Source organism: Aspergillus affinis, assembly GCF_023601865.1.
Source record: "Aspergillus affinis strain CMG 70 chromosome Unknown NODE_5_length_567868_cov_86_340925, whole genome shotgun sequence".
Lineage (NCBI taxonomy): Eukaryota > Fungi > Ascomycota > Eurotiomycetes > Eurotiales > Aspergillaceae > Aspergillus > Aspergillus affinis.
In genome coordinates, this window is record NW_026515786.1 from 380037 (window position 1) to 398255 (window position 18219).

General features: G+C 51.0%; 5 protein-coding genes across 5 annotated transcripts; 3 read left to right on the forward strand and 2 right to left on the reverse strand.

Annotated features, from left to right (window-relative positions):
• Window positions 1–371: 371 nt before the first annotated feature.
• Window positions 372–6410, forward strand: KD926_008838 (exportin-T; the record flags this gene model as incomplete). Its single annotated transcript, XM_053094006.1, has 7 exons — window positions 372–866; window positions 1004–2223; window positions 2853–2954; window positions 3110–4731; window positions 4786–5811; window positions 5865–6319; window positions 6384–6410. 7 exons carry the CDS (start codon window positions 372–374, stop codon window positions 6408–6410), a joined length of 4947 nt encoding a protein of 1648 aa, XP_052960392.1.
• An 837-nt stretch (window positions 6411–7247) lies between these two features.
• Window positions 7248–9932, reverse strand: KD926_008839 (uncharacterized protein; the record flags this gene model as incomplete). The annotated part of the gene is made up of 4 exons (XM_053094017.1): window positions 7248–7740; window positions 7866–9119; window positions 9171–9625; window positions 9894–9932. The coding sequence occupies 4 exons, from the start codon at window positions 9930–9932 to the stop codon at window positions 7248–7250; spliced, it is 2241 nt and encodes a 746-aa protein (XP_052960393.1).
• Window positions 9933–10141: 209 nt separating this feature from the next.
• On the forward strand, window positions 10142–10547 carry KD926_008840 (tetratricopeptide repeat protein; the record flags this gene model as incomplete). Its single annotated transcript, XM_053094028.1, has 2 exons — window positions 10142–10449; window positions 10499–10547. The coding sequence occupies 2 exons, from the start codon at window positions 10142–10144 to the stop codon at window positions 10545–10547; spliced, it is 357 nt and encodes a 118-aa protein (XP_052960394.1).
• A 461-nt stretch (window positions 10548–11008) lies between these two features.
• KD926_008841 (Major Facilitator Superfamily protein) lies at window positions 11009–14386 on the forward strand (the record flags this gene model as incomplete). Its single annotated transcript, XM_053094039.1, has 6 exons — window positions 11009–11250; window positions 11308–11811; window positions 11866–12022; window positions 12078–12410; window positions 12470–12814; window positions 13436–14386. The coding sequence occupies 6 exons, from the start codon at window positions 11009–11011 to the stop codon at window positions 14384–14386; spliced, it is 2532 nt and encodes an 843-aa protein (XP_052960395.1).
• Window positions 14387–14680: 294 nt separating this feature from the next.
• KD926_008842 (purine and uridine phosphorylase) lies at window positions 14681–17805 on the reverse strand (the record flags this gene model as incomplete). Its single annotated transcript, XM_053094051.1, has 8 exons — window positions 14681–15172; window positions 15227–15752; window positions 15833–15993; window positions 16335–16582; window positions 16630–16680; window positions 16752–17372; window positions 17426–17572; window positions 17622–17805. The coding sequence occupies 8 exons, from the start codon at window positions 17803–17805 to the stop codon at window positions 14681–14683; spliced, it is 2430 nt and encodes an 809-aa protein (XP_052960396.1).
• Window positions 17806–18219: the final 414 nt, after the last annotated feature.

Genomic DNA, 18219 nt, shown 5'->3' on the forward strand with positions numbered 1-18219 from the left:
CGCCATTTCCAATCGTTTTTCTATCTATCAACTTTTATTTCCCGAGCCCAGGGAGAAATAACCTCTCGGTGTACACCGCAGTACTCCGTAGGGGCAAAGGATGACAATCCCACCCCAATTGTATAAATTCTGGACCTCCGTAGCGGTGGAACCTTTGCTTCCATTATTTCTTTTAACTTCAGTCTAATTCCGGTTCGGAAACTGGTGGTTCTTAACTTCTTACTTCATCCCACCCCGTCCTCTTCCCCCTTAAGTCCGTCTTCCTCCCACTTCTTCCTCCCACCCAGCTCTTATCAGTATACCACCTTATCGACGTCATTCCAATTGTTTCTCGCCACCACCACGAAACATCCCATCTTCGCCCTGCGACCATGCAAGGCCCCTTGTACATTGGGTTCGATCTCTCGACCCAGCAACTGAAAGGCCTGGTGGTCAATTCCGACCTGAAGGTCGTCTACGTGTCGAAATTCGACTTCGACGCCGACTCCCGCGGCTTTCCCATCAAGAAGGGCGTTCTGACCAACGAGGCCGAACACGAGGTCTTTGCACCCGTGGCGCTATGGCTCCAGGCGTTGGACGGCGTGCTGGAAGGGCTGCGCAAGCAGGGACTCGACTTCAGTCGCGTCAAGGGCATTAGCGGCGCCGGCCAGCAGCACGGCAGCGTCTACTGGGGGGACAACGCCGAGGTGTTGCTCAAGACCCTAGACGCGAACAAGTCGCTGGAGGAGCAGCTGAGTGGAGCCTTCTCGCACCCGTATAGCCCCAATTGGCAGGATTCGAGCACCCAGAAGGAATGTGACGAGTTCGATGCCTACCTGGGCGGCCAAGAGCAATTGGCGGATGCAACGGGAAGTAAGGCTCATCATGTACGTCCTACCCCCCCCCCTTTTCACCTATTCCCCTTTTTGGTTTGGTGATTTGTTTCTCGTAATACTGGCGGTGTGCGGAGCACTCTGGGATTTTGGACCCCTTTGGCTAACAAAGTGGGGTGGCGAAACTCTAGAGATTCACAGGTCCCCAGATTCTCCGCTTCCAGCGAAAATACCCCGACGTGTACAAGCGAACGGGGCGCATTTCGCTGGTCTCTTCCTTCTTGGCATCCTTGCTGCTGGGCCGCATTGCCCCGTTGGATATCTCGGATGCCTGTGGTATGAACCTATGGAATATTCAAAAGGCCGCATATGATGATCGGCTGCTGAAGCTGTGCTCCGGTCCCTTTGGCGTGGAGGACCTGAAGCGGAAACTGGGCGACGTGCCCGAGGACGGAGGCATCCGTCTGGGTAAAATCGACCGGTACTTTGTCGAGCGATATGGGTTCGCTCTGGACTGTACCGTGGTCCCGTCGACCGGTGACAACCCGGCCACGATCCTGGCCTTGCCCCTGAGACCGTCGGACGCGATGGTCTCCCTGGGAACTTCGACTACGTTCCTCATGTCGACTCCCAGCTACAAGCCCGACCCGGCGACGCATTTCTTCGACCATCCGACCACGCCGGGTCTCTACATGTTCATGCTGTGCTATAAGAACGGCGGTCTGGCGCGTGAGCTGGTCCGCGATGCGATCAACGAGAAGTTGGGCGGCAGCGCTGCCGATTCGTGGGCGAACTTTGACAAGTACACCCTGCAGACCGCTCCGTTGGGTCAGAAATCCGCCTCCGACCCCTTGAAACTGGGCCTCTTCTTCCCTCGACCGGAGATTGTCCCCAACATCCACAAGGGACAGTGGCGCTACACCTACGATCCCAAGGACGGTAGCCTTCGCGAGTCTAGCAGCGAGTGGGACGTGCCGCTGGACGAGGCGCGCGCGATTGTCGAAAGTCAATTGCTCTCCCTGCGGCTGCGGTCCCGCGGTCTCACGCAGAGCCCCGGCGAAGGCATCCCCGCTCAACCCCGACGAGTGTACTTGGTCGGAGGCGGATCCAAGAACAAAGCGATCGCCAAGCTGGCCGGGGAGATTCTCGGCGGCAGCGAGGGCGTCTACAAGCTGGAGATCGGAGACAACGCCTGTGCGCTGGGCGCGGCGTACAAGGCTGTTTGGGCGATTGAAAGATCGCGCGGACAGACCTTTGAAGATCTGATCGGCCAGCGATGGAGGGAAGAGGACTTCATCGAGAAGATTGCCGAGGGGTACCAGGAGGGCGTGTTCGAACAGTACGGCAAGGCTGTCGAGGGATTCGAAAAGATGGAAGCCCAGGTCCTGAAGGAAGAGGCAGGCCGCAAACGGTGAAGAGCATGAAAGGTATGGGCTATGAATAAATCTACGATCTGAGCCAGTTTTTTCAATTTTTATTTTTTAATGAACGTTTGTGTGTATAGGATGGGATGTATTTAGTTCCGGTAGAATCAACTGATGTCATTTTTTGTTATTGTTACTCCTGCCTGCCTAAGAGGGGTGCCTGAATCTGCCGGCAGAAAGATGGACGCCTTACCCCATTTAGGCATCGGCCACCTGCCGCACTTTCCAAGCTTGGCCCTCTTTGTTCCTCGCTTTTCTTCTTTTCTTTTCTGTCTCGTCGGATGGCATTCGGCTGCTTCTCTTCCTCGACCTGTTCTCAACTTCAAAAATATCACTCCCATTTTGTATCTTATTGCGCATCTGTCATCGGTCTCGTGAGTAACATCATCGGGGCACGTTCCTGATCCACCGACAGAATTTTTTAATTTTATTTTTTTGCCATCTTATTTTACCCGAGCGACTGGGTCTGACTAGTTCCTCTTCTTAGGCAAAGCCCCGAAACACCGCCCGTCTATTGCTCCAACGAACTAGCCATGTTTCGATAAACGTCTGATTGAGATGATTCTCCGCCGCCCTTGATTTTTGAACCCAACAACATCGATCTTACCCTTTGCAGCTATCCCCTCTCCTCTCTCCTCCCCCCCCTCCATTCTGACTTGCTTTCTGAGTCCTACCCTGACTCCGAAGGCAGCTCGGCTGGTCGAAGATGGAAGAACAGGTAAGAGTCATAGTGTGTGTTTAAAAATGCTAAGAAAAAATATGATGCAAGAAAAAAAAGAAATCCACCCCCACCATTGATCCTCCCCCCCCCCTTCCCCTCGTGCTTGCCCCTCCTTCCAGTCTACCTAGCAATCGCCTCAAAACAAAATTAAGATTGATTGAGTATTACTCGGTTCCTGACGTGGATGTTCTCTTCTCTCAGGTAGCAAATGCCATAGAAATCGCCTGGAACCATTCCTCAGACCAAGCCCTCAAGGCCCAAGCTATCGAATATGTGAACCAACTCCGCACCGACCCCTCGGGATGGCAGGCCTGCCTCAACCTCTTCACCAAGTCTCCGCCGCAGTCTGAAATCGTACGCTTCGTGGCTCTGGAAGTCGTCAACAGTGCTGCCCAGGGCGGTCTGATTGACCCCCAGTCCTTAGTCTACGTGCGGGACGGCTTGCTGTTGTACCTCCGCCAGGTGTACGGACAAGAAAATGCAACCCCCGACCTTCCCAATATCCAGAACAAGATCGCCCAGACTGTGACGTTCCTCTTCTCGGCGCTGTATGGGAACGGGTGGGAGTCGTTCTTCGACGACCTCCTCGCCCTGACACAGAAGAGCCCCGCCAGCACGACACGCGACAACCCGCTGGGAATCGTCTTCTACCTTCGCGTGATCAACTCCATTCACGATGAGATCGGTGACGTCTTGGTGTCCCGATCCCGCCACGAGCAGGATAAGGCCAATTCGTTGAAGGACTTGATTCGTGTCCAAGACATGCAGAAGATCGCCAACTCATGGCAAGAAATCTTGTCGGAGTGGCGGGACGGGAACGACTTGATCGTCGAGATGGCGCTGAAGGCGGTTGGCAGCTGGGTCAGCTGGATTGACATCGGCCTCGTGGTGAACCAGACCATGCTGGACTTGCTGTTCCAGCAGCTGGGCCGGGCGCAGAAGGCGGAGCTGCGAGACGGCGAGGAGAAGGTGCGAGATGCGGCGGTGGACGTCTTTACGGAGATCATCGGCAAGAAGATGAAGCCGGAGGACAAGATTGATATGATCATATTCTTGAATCTCGACACTATTGTTTCCCAACTCTCGAATAGCCCCCCTCTCTACGACAATAGGTTCACGTTCAAGTACGACACCGATCTCGCGGAAACCGTTGCCAAGCTCGTCAACATCAGCGTCGTGGATATCGTGCGGGCTTTGGAACAGGATACGGTCAGCGCCGGTTGTCGGGAGAAGGCTACCGGCCTGTTGCAGGCCTTCCTGCCGCACATCCTGAGATACTTTTCCGACGAGTACGACGAAGTCTGCTCCACCATCATCCCGTCCGTGAGCGACCTTCTGTCGTACCTGCGCAGGATCGCCAAGACCAACCCTGCCCTGGCTGCGCAGCACTCTTCGATCCTCCTCCCCATCCTGAAAGCGATCATTGCGAAGATGCGATACGACGAGACTTCCTCGTGGGGTGACGAGGACGACCAGGAAGACGAGGCGGAATTCCAGGATCTCCGCAAGAGACTGGGCGTACTTCAGCAGATCATCGCCACCGTGAACGAGCCGCTTTATATCGACGCGGTCTCTGAGGTTGTGGCCACGACGTTCGAGAATCTGCGCCAATCGGGCACCCAGCTTGACTGGCGGGATCTGGATCTTGCCTTGCATGAAATGTTCCTCTTCGGAGATATTGCTGTCAAGGCCGGCAGTCTCTATATCAAGGGCGCTCCCCACAATCCTGCTGCGGAGCGATTGATTGAAATGATGTTGAGGATGGTCGAGTCCGGTAGGTGGCAGCCGTTGTTTTTCTATTGACATGGAGAAATGCTGACACATACAGATATTCGGTCATTTACCCACCCCGCAACGCAGTTGCAGTATATGGAAATCTGCGTCCGCTATAGCTCGTTCTTCCAGTATCATTCCCACCTTATCCCGGGCGTTCTGGAAAGCTTCCTCCAACTCGTGCACCACCCGATTAAGAAGGTGAAGACGCGGTCCTGGTACCTGTTCCAGCGCCTGGTGAAGCAGCTGAGGGCCAACCTTGGCAACGTGGCGCAAACCGTTGTGGAGGCCCTGGGCGATTTGCTGGTTATCCAAGCCGAGGTATCTACAGATGGATCGGATGGCGACGAAATGTCTTCGGAGGACCACGAGGGCTCCGCCGACGCCGTCTTCAATAGCCAGCTGTACCTGTTCGAGGCGGTTGGCATCATCTGCTCGACCCCCGCCGTTCCAGCGGATCAGCAGGTTCTCTACGCGCAATCCGTGATGACCCCCGTGTTTCTCGACATGCAAAAGAACCTCGGCCCTGCCAAGTCGAACGACGAGCGAGCTTTGCTCCAGATCCACCACGACATCATGGCACTGGGGACTCTGGCCCGCGGATTCTCGGACTGGATGCCGGGTACGTCTACGCCCTCTGCCCTGCCAGCTGTCGAGGTTTCGGAAGCCTTTGTCCAGGTGTCCGAAGCCACGCTCGTCTCGTTGGAGTCTTTGAAGACGTCGTTCAATATCCGAACGGCTGCCCGGTTCGCCTTCTCCCGGTTGATCGGCGTTCTGGGCGCCCGGATCCTCCCGCAGTTGCCGCAGTGGATCGATGGCTTGCTCACTCAGACCTCCTCCCGCGACGAGATGGCCCTCTTCTTGCGTCTTCTGGATCAGGTCATCTTCGGATTCAAGGGTGAGATCTATAACATCCTTGATACTCTTTTGACACCGTTTTTGCAACGAGTATTCTCTGGCATTGCCGATCCTACTACCGGTACCGACGACGAAATTCAATTGGCGGAGTTGAAACGAGAATACCTGAACTTCTTGCTGGCGGTCTTAAACAACGATTTGGGTGCTGTGATTATCAGCGAGAGTACGTTTTATGATAGAATTCCGAGCCTGAGTTCTAGGGCTAACTACCTGCAGGAAACCAACCTATGTTTGATACCGTGATCACCACCATCGAACATTTCGCCAAGGATGTCGAGGACTTTACGACTGCCAAGATGGCCTTCTCGCTACTCTCCAAGATGGGTAGCTCCTGGGGTGGACCGGATCTCACCCCCGACGGCGCCAACGGGACCTCGGCGCAGCAGGTTGCCCTGCCTGGATTCGGACAGTTCATGATCACGCGCATGTCGCCACTCTGCTGGGCTCTTCCGGCCACTCCGTCCTTCAACGCTAAGGACGCGCAGGCCAAGCAGGTTCTTGCCGAAGCGGGTGGGCTGCAGCGTACGATCTACTGTAAGACGGGTATGGAGTATATTGAATATCTGCGGGATCGCGAGCTTCCCGGCATGGGGATGGGGGCAGATCTTGTGGAAGAATTTTTGGGTGCACTGAGCCGGTTGGACACGAGGGGATTCCGGCAATTCTTCCCGGTAAGTTTGCTTACATTGGACTGGCGGGAATTTGAAGGTCCTCAGCTAACCTTTCTCCGTGCAGACCTTTATCCAGCGTTTGAGCGCATGAAACTACCATCTTTTTTGACAGTCTTCATTGTTTACACTTCATACATTATCATGACATCTCTTTTTTTCCAACACGCCTCCCTATGCTCCTCGACCATTACTCGCAGTTTTCCCTTCTTAGATATCCCCCCACGGTTTGGTTTGATGACTGATGTCCTCGCGTGCTCCATTACTCTGACAGCTGTGTCTCCGTGGACACTGTCTTCCTGTCTATCTGTTGAATATCACCAAGAACAAAAAAAAAAAAAAAAAAAAAAGGCAAAAGAATGCGAAACACAAAAAGAAAAGAATAAAGACAAAGTATATAGTTTGCGAGGTATTCTGCATGATCAGGCGTTGATTTTTCCTTCTTCTCTCGGAACATAGTGTCCATCTCATCAGCTATGCATCCTCTTGGAATTACTCATTAAGTAGCGCGATGTAAGAGCGCAGCGGAGAGAATCAAAAATAAAAGCACAGCGATGATCGTTTTTATAATAGGCTTTATTGCGGTTTTTTGAGCAGGTGGAAATACGATGGCGGAAATTGAACTAGTTAGCAGAACTAGGGACTCTTGTAAAGTCTCTAGTCTTGGTCGAGGGACATGAGAGCGCGAGAGATGGATGTGATTTCTTTTCTTCTTCTTTTCGACATTTTTCTATTCTTTTTTTTTATCCTTCTTGGGATTGGTTTGGCGGTGATGATGACGATAGGTACCTATTGATATTGATTGGATGAACATACTCGCTTTTAGAAATCGATTTCTTCGTGATTTTAAATCTGTGGATGGGTTGGTTCTTCTGTATGATTGAAGTATGGTATATGGTATGCTGGAATATAGTAGGTTATAGATAGATCCTCATCCTCCCCCATCTCCCCCTCCGCCGCCTCCTCCATCCCCTCCCCCACTGCTTCCACCACCATCTCCTCCGCTACTAGAACCGCCTCCTCCGCCGCCTCCTCCGCTATAACCACCACCGCCGCCATCACCCCATCCTCCTCCACCGCCAGACCCAGATCCATCACCACTCGGCATACTCGAACTGCCGCATCCACTCGCACAATTCACCCCCGGATCCATCGCCGGATCATATGCTTTCTCTCCACCAAATTGACCTATACCCGTCAACCCAACTATGCTCCCGAACTGCGCATCCACGCACTCGCTTCTTCCATCCACCCCAGCAGATCCAGACCCAGGTGTATACGACGCATTGTAAAAGATCTGAAATTTCCCTGTGAAGCGCGTACTATCCTCTCCTTCAAACCCTTTACAGGATCGATCCCCTGACCCCGCCCAGTTCTTCTTTTTCAGCGTCCTTGACGACCATCCTTGTGTCTGTATCTTACCACTAGAACCAGACTTAGTGTTCGTGTAAAACCTCCCCCTGACCTCCCTCCCTAAAACATCCTCCATCTTCATCCTTTCTCCTCTTAAGGCTTCATATTCGCTTCGTTGCTCATGTAGTGGTTTTACCGCCTACGCAGATAGGAAGTAATGTGCGTTTGTGCCGCACTCGAAGTAATGGCTATTCGGTTGGGCGCGGTGGATTCCGCCTGTTTGACTGTGGACATGGCAGGGAGGGTGGAGGAGGATGGGTTGGGTATCCAAGTGGTGGATTTCCGGAAGGAGAGAGATTGTGCCATGCTACTTGCTGTTCGTGCGAGGATCCATGAGGCGTGCAGGATAGACAGGCGGTTTTGGATCCATTCTTCGTGGATTTGGGGGACTGAGTTTGGAGACGGATCTGGATCCGCATCTAATCCTGATGGTTGAATCTGTGCGTGAATCGCCCTCCGCAATGAAAGGTGATTATAGTCTCCGCCCTGCAAGAACGGGTAAAGATGTTTCTCTCTGCCCAAGTGCAAAGAAACGAGCGACCAGGAGTCGAACGGAAAAGCCCAGACGTGTGTGCTTAGGGTGCACTCTCCGCATGCCATCGGGCATCGGGCGTATCCTTCTGTGCAGTCCCATGGGAAGAGCAGTTGGTGGGGGTATAGGGGTCGAGGGAAGGAGGCCCAGTCGGTGAAGTAGTGGGTTAGGGAGTCGATGAGGTCGGAGGAGGGAGAGGTGGAGGGTTGGATGAGGGATTCTTGGATGTGGCCTGGGGGGATGTCGTGTTTGGTTCTTGGGATTGGAGTTTCGGTCATGGGATGTTGGCTGGGTTGGAGAGGAGGGGTGTAGAAGCTGATCAGGTAGAGGGGGTAGGTGTCGATGTTAGGGTTGATGGGAGGTCCGTTGACTAAAGGAGTGAACAGAGTTGGATCCAACAGGGAGGCGCAGAAGGAGTGACTGGTGTTGGTTATCGGGTTCCATGTTAGTGAGGTTGATGGGTTGAGAAGTTGGGATGTGATGCTGGAGAGGTAGACTCTCACGCGTCGGAGGAAGAGATCCTGGAGCTGGTCGAGGATTTGCGAGATGTGCGAGTCGGGGTGTTGCTGTAGATCTGACTCTGAAGAAACAGTGGCCGATTGACTCGCCTCTACTACGAGCTTGATGATCTCCTGCTCCCGATCCTGCTCGGACTCGAGTCCGGAGAACGGCACGCCCGCTACTTGCTTCATTATGGCTTTGTATCGCTTGGGCTGACTGACTGGCCGGCTCAGTTGCTGCCAGAGAAGCCTCTCTGGAGTGCCCTCTACCGCGAGAGCTGGCTGGTTTGCTGCGTGCTCAAAACATTCATGGAAAACAGGCGGCTCTCTTAGGGTTATCAGGGCATCTGACTTGGTACTACTCAGATCAGCTCTGTATTTCTAGGATAGATAGAAAGAAAGAACTCACCTCTCAACACCGTTCTCGATAACCAACGGACCAATTCTCAACGCCATATGCTCATCCCCGAATGAATTCTTCTCTGCACGATGGCGGAAAAACGCCGGAATATCGCCTTCTGCGGGAGGACCCGTTATGGGATCCATGTCCTTCAAATTTTGCGTCCCTTCTTGACTCTCATGTTTTATTCTGTCTGCTCTCCCCAGCTTTATTGACTTCACCCTCTCTATCACCCGCGCCATAGAGCCCGAATCCGATCCTCGTGGCTTCATCCCCACGCTGGAAAGCAAGCCGCGGTATTTCGCATGAGAGACCATACCGGCTAGATCCAGCAGAGAGCAGCGGTCCTTGCCAACCGGGATATGTCGATCTTCGGGGTTAATGGGGAACAGAGAGCGCGAACGACCGGACGAATCGAAATGTGGGACGGGTTCATCCAGTTGGTGGCGGAGCAAGCTCTTCAACTAGGCTCCTTGATCACGACCCATGTTCTCCTCGGTTTGCTAGAGTCCCAGGAGGGCTACTGAGAAGCAATCCTCGTCCTGAAGACAATTCCCAGCACGCCTCTCGGTTTGATTGGTCAAATGATCATGCGAGTTCCTCCGAAAACCATGTGCTTCTTTGGTCGATATTCGAGAAGGGCTGGTGCAGTTCATTCATCCTGTGATCAAGGAACGTTTGCTTCAACTGGTCCGAGAATCGAATATCTCATTTAGCCCTCGGTCAGCTCACCAAGTTGCCCTCTGGCGCTGCTTGGAATATATCCAGCATCGATTATCCGAAATTCCTGAGATGTAGCTTATATTGGCCGAGCCAGATATCCGATACCAGCAAATATCTCATGTTGCCAAAGATACCCTTCTCGAATACTCCGTTCTACATTATATCAAGCACTACGATGAAGGCCGCTGGGAGATAACTTCTGATTTCCGCAGGGCGTATCTTGGCTCACCCCTCCTAGCACAATACGAGCGTTTTTAATGGAGATTACAGTCGATGGAGCCTTACTCGAAAAGATACATTTACTTGCTCTTGACTTTCGCCGAGCAGTGTTTGGGGGACGCAGTCTCGCTATCGTGCAAAATCTTATCACACTGTCTAGGCTGTACCAGAACTCCGAACACCATGGAAGAGCTTTGACCCATCTTAATGAGGCATGGACTCTAGCAATCAAGCTAATGGGCAGAGATGCGCCCATCTGCCGGGACCTGGCCTTGGAATACAGTGAAATTTACACGAATAGGCCTGGAATAGAGTTTGATGTGCAACTCTCCGAGGAATTACTTGAGTAAGTCGTCTCTTTCTGCAGCTGTGCTACATGATACTAATTGCAATAGATTCCTCTGGGAGACTGATCAGGCAATGTTTGGTCCAATGAGCGAGTAAGCCATAAACCATGTGAACATTCTTATCAAGCTTTACAAGGCCAGGGAGAAACATAATAAGCGGTAGGATTATTCATAATACTATTCGATTTATTTTAGAGTAATAAAAAGGACATCGTGTGTTATGTTGTACAACACCTGCAAGACCATGGCTTCTAATGAGCCGGCTAAAGTCGACATGTACATGATCCACGGGTCTTTTCGAGAGATGCAATAGTTGAATGGATCTTGACAGCTCACATGAGTCAAATACTAGTCATTGCATATGATAAAACCTCTTCAAAACCCGGCCCCATCGACAATGTGACTTCACCCCTTGCAAAGCAGGTACGTAATGATCGGCATCAACCCTACCAGAATATTATCCGCGGCAGGGATGGTTCTAATAGTTCGATTTATTCATTCAAGTATAATTCCGACCATGTGTCTCACCTGGTTGACTGCACAAGCACCACATTCGAAATGGACTCGGACAACAACACATTCACAGATTCACCACCAGCAGAGCCCCAGGATGACACAAAATCTCCAGGGAGTCAGCTATTCAGATCGACTACTCATGAATGTCTCTTCGTGGTATTAGCGGCCTTCGCAAATGCGCAGACATCTGTGTTCCAGGGTGCCACCGTTATCATCACCGCTAAAATCGGCGACGACCTCAACATGACCTCTGCTGAGATTGCCTGGATTACGGCTAGTGCTGCGTGAGTGTTCCTCTCAGTTAGTACTGGCAAGTGTGTGGGATATGCTAACAGGATAAGTCTTACCGGTGGTGCCTTCCTTCTTGCCTTTGGCAAAATAGCCGACATCTTCGGACGCAGACAACTCTTCATCCTGTCGATGGCCGGATACTCGGTGTCCCTACTCATCGCCGGCTTTGCGAATAGCGCCATATATCTGGATATTTTCTCAGGGATCATCGGACTTGCTTCAGCGGCGGCGGTTCCTCCAGCTGTAGGATGCCTCGGAGCAGTATATCCGCGCCCCTCGAAGAGGAAGAACTATGCCTTCTCCTGTTTTTGTGCGGGGGGCGCCTTGGGGTTTGTGGTTGGAATGCTGGTCTCTGGGATCGCGTCGTATGTGTCTAGCTGGAGAGCATCTTTCTGGACGCTGGCCGTGATTTATTCTATATTCACTGGAATTACGGCCTGGACGGTACCGAGTGACGGTCCGCGGTCGCCAGGAATGTCAACATTAAAACAGTTCGATATACTGGGCACATTGTTAATCGTCGCGGGATTCGGAAGCTTCTCGAGTGCTTTAACGTTAGTCTCCTCATCAGATATTGCTGCAATGGCGCTAATAGGGGAAAACAATAGTTTATCTGGGGAAGCTCCTGATGGATGGAAAACAGACTACGTGATTACACTCCTCATAGTAGGCGTAGCTCTCCTAGCTGGGTTCATATTCTGGCAGTCCATCGCGACACATCCTCTGATGCCGTTATATATATGGAAAGAGAGAAACTTCTCCTTGGTATGCATCACCTCCCTTGCTAGCTTCGAAGACATACCTAACCGAACCCATCCAGCTGATGATAATCTTCTCCCTCTGCTACATGGGCTTTGCAGCCACTCTTTTCTACCTGCCATTGTATTTGCAAAAGGTAAAAAATTACTCAGCCTTGTTGATCACCGCGCAAATGCTCCCCCTGGTTTGCAGCGGTGTTATCACAAATATCATTTGCGCGGCAATCCTACACCTTGTGAGCCAAAAACTACTCATGGGCCTAGCTGGCGTCCTTTACATTGCTGCTTTCCTGATTCTAGGCTTCATGAGTGCAGAGACGACCTATTGGGCTTTTGTCTTCCCAGCATTGATCATTCTTACGGTAGGGGTGGATCTGCAGTATAATGTTGCGAATGTAAGCTTCCCCCTCTCAATACCGTGCTTCAATTAGGCTAATGGGGAAAATTGGCATAGATCTACGTAATGTCTTCTCTCCCTCCCTCTCACCAATCCATCGCCGGTGGTGTCTTCAGCACAGCCACTAAATTGTCTTCGAATATCGCCATGGGCATCGCGACCTCTGTGTATACCTCGATGATTAAAAGAGCTGCTCCCGAGAATGCTGACGAGGACGTAATCCGGCCATATTTGGGTGTTTATTGGTTCGCGGCGGCGACGGCCGGGGTGTCACTTTGCTTCTTGCCGTTTCTGACCGTGAGGAACCAGAGTGAGGCTACTGTTCAGAAGGTCACGAGTAACGACGATGAGATTAGAATGAAGGAAGGTGGAAAGGGAGGGTGTAAAGTTGCAGCTAATAGTGTATAGAGTGGAGAGAGATTGTGAATTGAAAAGCAATTAGCGCCTATATAAGAATGTGGGTAATAACTAGCTGAGTCTTGACAGTGAAAAAGCTCATCTCGTTCTAAGATATCGTCATATTGGAGTAGTAGTACTACACCACCCCGCCGGCAAAAAATAAGCAGCCCAACGCGGGTTCTACCCGCAGCCTTAAGATAACTTAACGGACCATATGGAGGACCATATATGGAGGACCTTATGTATGGACTCGTACTTAGCTGGGGGTGTGTTAATACTAAGACCGATAATTTTTGGGCCGGGTTAATCATATTGGAAAAGCCTTGCGAAAGGCATTTACATCATGGATTCAGTGCATTTCACAAAAGCTCTACGGAGTTACTCGGTAAAGACAAAGGGGAAAAGAGGATGTATGTAAATGCAGGTAAAGGCGTGATTGGTTAACCCCTGGAATGCTATCCAAGCAAGTGATCTAAACAAAAACATAGTACTATGTCAGTATAAACGCCGACAATTCCAGGCGTACTCACAGGTGACAGCAAGAATGCGCCGATCATACCACCATGTCCCCAAACAAGTTCACTGGAATGAATAAACAACAGAACAGCTATACACAATGAGCAGATTACATCCCTTGGTGACCACTTTTACAAGCATAAGAAGCGGGTGTTTCACCCCGAAATGTGTCTCAATCACATCGCTCATACTCCTTCTCATTCCATACCTTCCCCCATCATGAAGTCCACATTCGCGCTCCGCGCTCTTTTCCTCCTAGCACAATACTCTCTCGCCTCCGCCCAGCAAACCCTCAAGACCCTGAACATCGTCGCCCACCAAGACGATGACCTACTCTTTCTGAGTCCCGACCTGCTACACAACGTGCAAGGCGGAGCCGGTCTGCGCACCGTCTTCCTCACAGCCGGTGATGCCGGCCAGGGCTTCGAATACTGGAACGGGCGTCAGCAGGGCTCGCTAGCCGCATACGCACACATGGCCGGTGTTGCCAACGACTGGACACAAAGTGACGCTGGCGTGCCCGACGCCGATATCCCCCTATACACCTTGAACGGGCGGGATGATATCTCGCTCGCCTTCCTGCAGCTCCCCGACGGCGGTCTCGACGGCACGGGCTGGGACTCAACGGACCATGTCTCTATCCTTCAGCTGTGGAACGGCGACATCGACTCCATTGACTCCATCACCGGCTCGACGAACTACAGCAAAGACAAGCTTCTGACTTCATTGGCGTGGCTGATCGAGGGATTCGATCCTCTGCGCGTCAACACCATGGACTATGTTAATGATGTGGATATCAACCGTGACCATCCCGATCATTCGGTCACCGGCTTTTTCGCGGAAAATGCGGCCAGCCAGTCTACCTCGAATGCGGAGGTGGTTGGATACGTCGGATATCCGACCCAGAACATGACCCCTAATGTGAGCGGCACGGACTTGACTCAGAAGCAGGACGCATTTTGGACTTATGCGGGCTATGATGCTGGCACTTGCGGAAGTCCCGATGCTTGTGGCGGACGACCTGAGCTGCAGTGGCTGACGCGGATGTACATACTTTAAACCAGGGGAGATCGATACATAAGGATTGCATGAGGAGGTGTGAAATGACGCCTATGGTATGATAAATGCTTATTTAAGCTTAATGAGATGGTTTTCGATATGTAACTGCTCTGGATTTTGACGATTCGTATACGAAAAATGGAAAACTAGGGCTTCATTGATACATGGCTCGGGATTTCCCGATTAGACAATCCGCAAAAGTCCTGTAGATCATTGAGGAACCCTCGCCGCTATGGAAGAGCTACAATTCTCCCATGTCGGTTCATAATCGCCTTATGTAATAAGGTTCAAGTCTTAATTGTAAGATGTCAGCTGACGGGTTACCTCATCGTGCCCGTGACTCGAGGCTTTGCGCAATGCCGTCCATCCACATCGATCCTTCACACTTGCATCTGCCTTGTTTTCTAAGAGGATCTGCACCACTGTACTGTGTCCCATTTCACTCGCCTCATGTAACGCAGTTCTTCCATCTTTGTCTCTTGCGTTGATATCGACGTCGTGACGAAGCAATAACTCTACCGTCTCCACAAATCCTCGACGAGACGACAAGTGCAAGGGTGCCTGGTCATATGGGTCGAGCAAGTTGGCCCTTCGCGGATCAGTTACGAGAAGGTCTGACATGAGCAATTCAAGTCCAAACCAAGCTGTGAGATGGATACCAGTTGTTTGAAGAGTTCGTTGACTGTATCCTTCTTGGTCTCGTGGCCCCGCAAAGATTACTTGACTCGCACAATTGACCAATGTCTCATTCTGAAGGAACAAGCCCGCGACATTCTGAATATCGGACTGGGATTTCCGAGCATGGTATCCCCATTACCGAGCAGCGTAATCAAGGAACACATTTTCTTCCATTCTTTGCTCGAATGCTTGGTCATTCGGGGCGCGTCCTGCGGCGAATACATCAAACGCTAAATACGTTAGACACGTTCGGGATATCTCCGCCGGCGCTGTATGAACCCAGCCAGGGAGCTCGTCACTATCGAAGTACCGCAAAGCCGTCCAATAAGCAAATTGAACATGATCACTTTTCTTATCGAATGAAACAAGGCCTGCACAAAGCGAGACGAGCTCTTCAATTGGCGGTAGGTATTTCCTTTGAAATTCTCTTGAATCAATCTGTATTGCCAAAGCATGCTGCAACTCCGTCGGCGAGAGTGTCCGTTTCGCATGGTAAACCCAGGTTAGAAGACGCCGGGCCCATTCCCGGTCGTCTTCACTCTGTCGCTCAATACGCTCGATCTGAACTCGGTTAATCGTCTGCACGACGTTTTTCTGTTCTTGTGAGAGGAATTTCAGGGCGTCGTCAATATAACCTTCAGTTCTTTTGCTCCTGAGGGATTTGGTATATAGGGTTGCGAGAAGAAACCTAGACATTGAAAAATTGGTCAGTTGGTTTTCTTCTCTTTCTTTATTTTCCTCCCTGGACAATGCCTGTCGTGAACCTACATTCCACCCGAAAAGTTGGCAACAGTTCTCTTGATAATATCTTGAAGTTTCAAGCTTTTCTGAACACATTCTGAGAAGTAACCTAGCTCACCACTCACATAGGCGATTATGTCCGCCTCGCTTGCTCGAATCTCCAATTGCTCATGAGGTAGAAACGGTTGCTTTGGCCCATAACAGGGCCGGGTAGTTATCATAAACCTTATTCCTGTTACCTTCTCTAAGAACTGAATCTCTTGGAGTAAGAACGTGCGGAATTTTCCTGGCATTCGTCCAATGCGTCGATTATCACAAAGAATTGGTTCTCTTGAGAAAGATGTCGAACAGCATTGCGCATTTCCTCAATTGATGGTCGGGTATTCTTCGGATAGTGGGCGTTCCAAAGGCTCATGAGAAGATTATAATTTGCTGCTCCCTGCTCTGCAAGCTGTCTGAGAATCATTGAAAACAAAACTTCTGGTGTTTGTTCCTCCTGCATTCTATAATTACAAAACAGGAATGCGACTTTATTCTGCGGATTGACCCTCATGTAATGGATTACAATTGAGGCCATGATTGTCTTTCCAGCACCAGGAATTCCGGGGCACAGGAGGATTCGAATGTCTCCTCGAACCCAGGCTGCAAAATGGGGCGAATCTAAAAACAATTTCCCTGTGCCTTCTTGTCGCTTGTACAGCGCGTCGATGTATTGTGCTTCATAACTCGGAGGAGCAAGCCAGTTAAGTATATTCCTAATCTTTTCACGCATCATATCTAAACAAGGTCAGGATTGAAAGTTTCATAGGGCTTGGGCCCCGTACCATCCTGAAGAGTTTTCAACTTTTCATGTATAGGAGCAAGCTCCGCGTGGACTAGGTATCCCAGAGGGAACTCGTCAGTGGTCTATCGAATTCCTGGTAACTTAAGTTATAGTCGCACTAACCCATGCTCATGATCTTTGCGGCCTCCGCGGTGAATTTCATCGTAAGAGAAGGTATACATGAGAGAAGCTCTTTGGCGTATCCTGCAGCCGTCATCGCGGCATACGGTTGCCAGCGTTTGTTCTCATGAGTATCAGAATAATGACAGATCCCACGGACGATAATACACGGGAAACTTTCCATTAGGCCTGCCGCCTCTGTTTCAAAGCATAGGATTTTGTTCTGTTGCCGCAGCTTCTCTCTAGTTAAACTATGTCGCATGGCCTGGTTTGCCGATCCAATGAGACCATAATGGATGACAGGATCGTTCGTCATTCGAGATTGTCGATGGTGACTGCGTGTCTGATCACATTCGTTGCATCCTGATCTCTTGTTGACGTGATCATAATCCGCCTCAAAAAGTTGGTCGTATCTCTCTCCGGGATAACCAAAATCTGTCATGCCTGGGTTCAATTTCAATCCTTTTGCGATATACGAAATCATCTTCCGGCTTCCTCGCATATGGTTGGCTTTTATTTTAGACACGCCAGCCCGAAGCACGCTGGGCGGCTTGTTCAACGCGCCCGTCTGAACAAAGCTACCTTCGATGACGGTTTTCCCAAAGTCATACTGAATCACACCACCTGCCACCATCCGTGAGCTCACAGCTTCTTCTCGCCTTAGTTGGATCTCATACCATGCCCCCCCTGGGGAGTACTAACAACTACGTCACCGAGACGCACATCTTCATAAGGGTCATCATTTGGCAGCGACGGCGCGCCCCCTCCCACACCGACCATCAAGCCGAACCGGATGTTATGAAAACTGCGAAGCAAGTTATTGGCTGCAGTAGCCGCTGCACTTGTTCCTGCTTTGCCGTCAGGAAGGCACACCATGACAATGTTGTCCCATGCGGCCGAGGGTGTAGGTGTTGCTATCCCCTGGCTCCAGGGGAATATTCGGGTGTATTTCATCCAACATTGCTTGCGACGCCGCCAGCTCAATTTCCAGAGCGCAGATCCACCCTACGGAGTAGTCATCGTTTGTCAAACGTGGTTGCTCGGGGGCTTCGAACATTGGTGCTAGCGATATTGTGCGCAGGATCTAGCTTGATCAGCAGAATGACGGTCACTGAGGATTTTGCTATTATCTAGATCAGTGCATCGACCGGAAGGAACAGAAGACTTTTAAATAGCGATACGACACAAAAATAGTCTCACAATCCCCGCTCGGCGTAGCGTTAATAAATGCGCGGGCGCTTAAGGCTCAGGCATCTTCGACCAATAACTCCATCCGGCAAAGCGCTTGCTCACAAGACTGAGTAAGGGCTCGATGACCGAAGGTGTGTTTGTTGCACAATAAAACCCCGAATTCACTCGATCATTAAGAGTCTATGCTTCGTTCTGCTATAAGGCGTATCTTTATGACTGAGAAGGCTGCAAGCCGATCCAACCACCGCGTCTTTAGGATAGTTGGGAGCCTTGGAGCCTT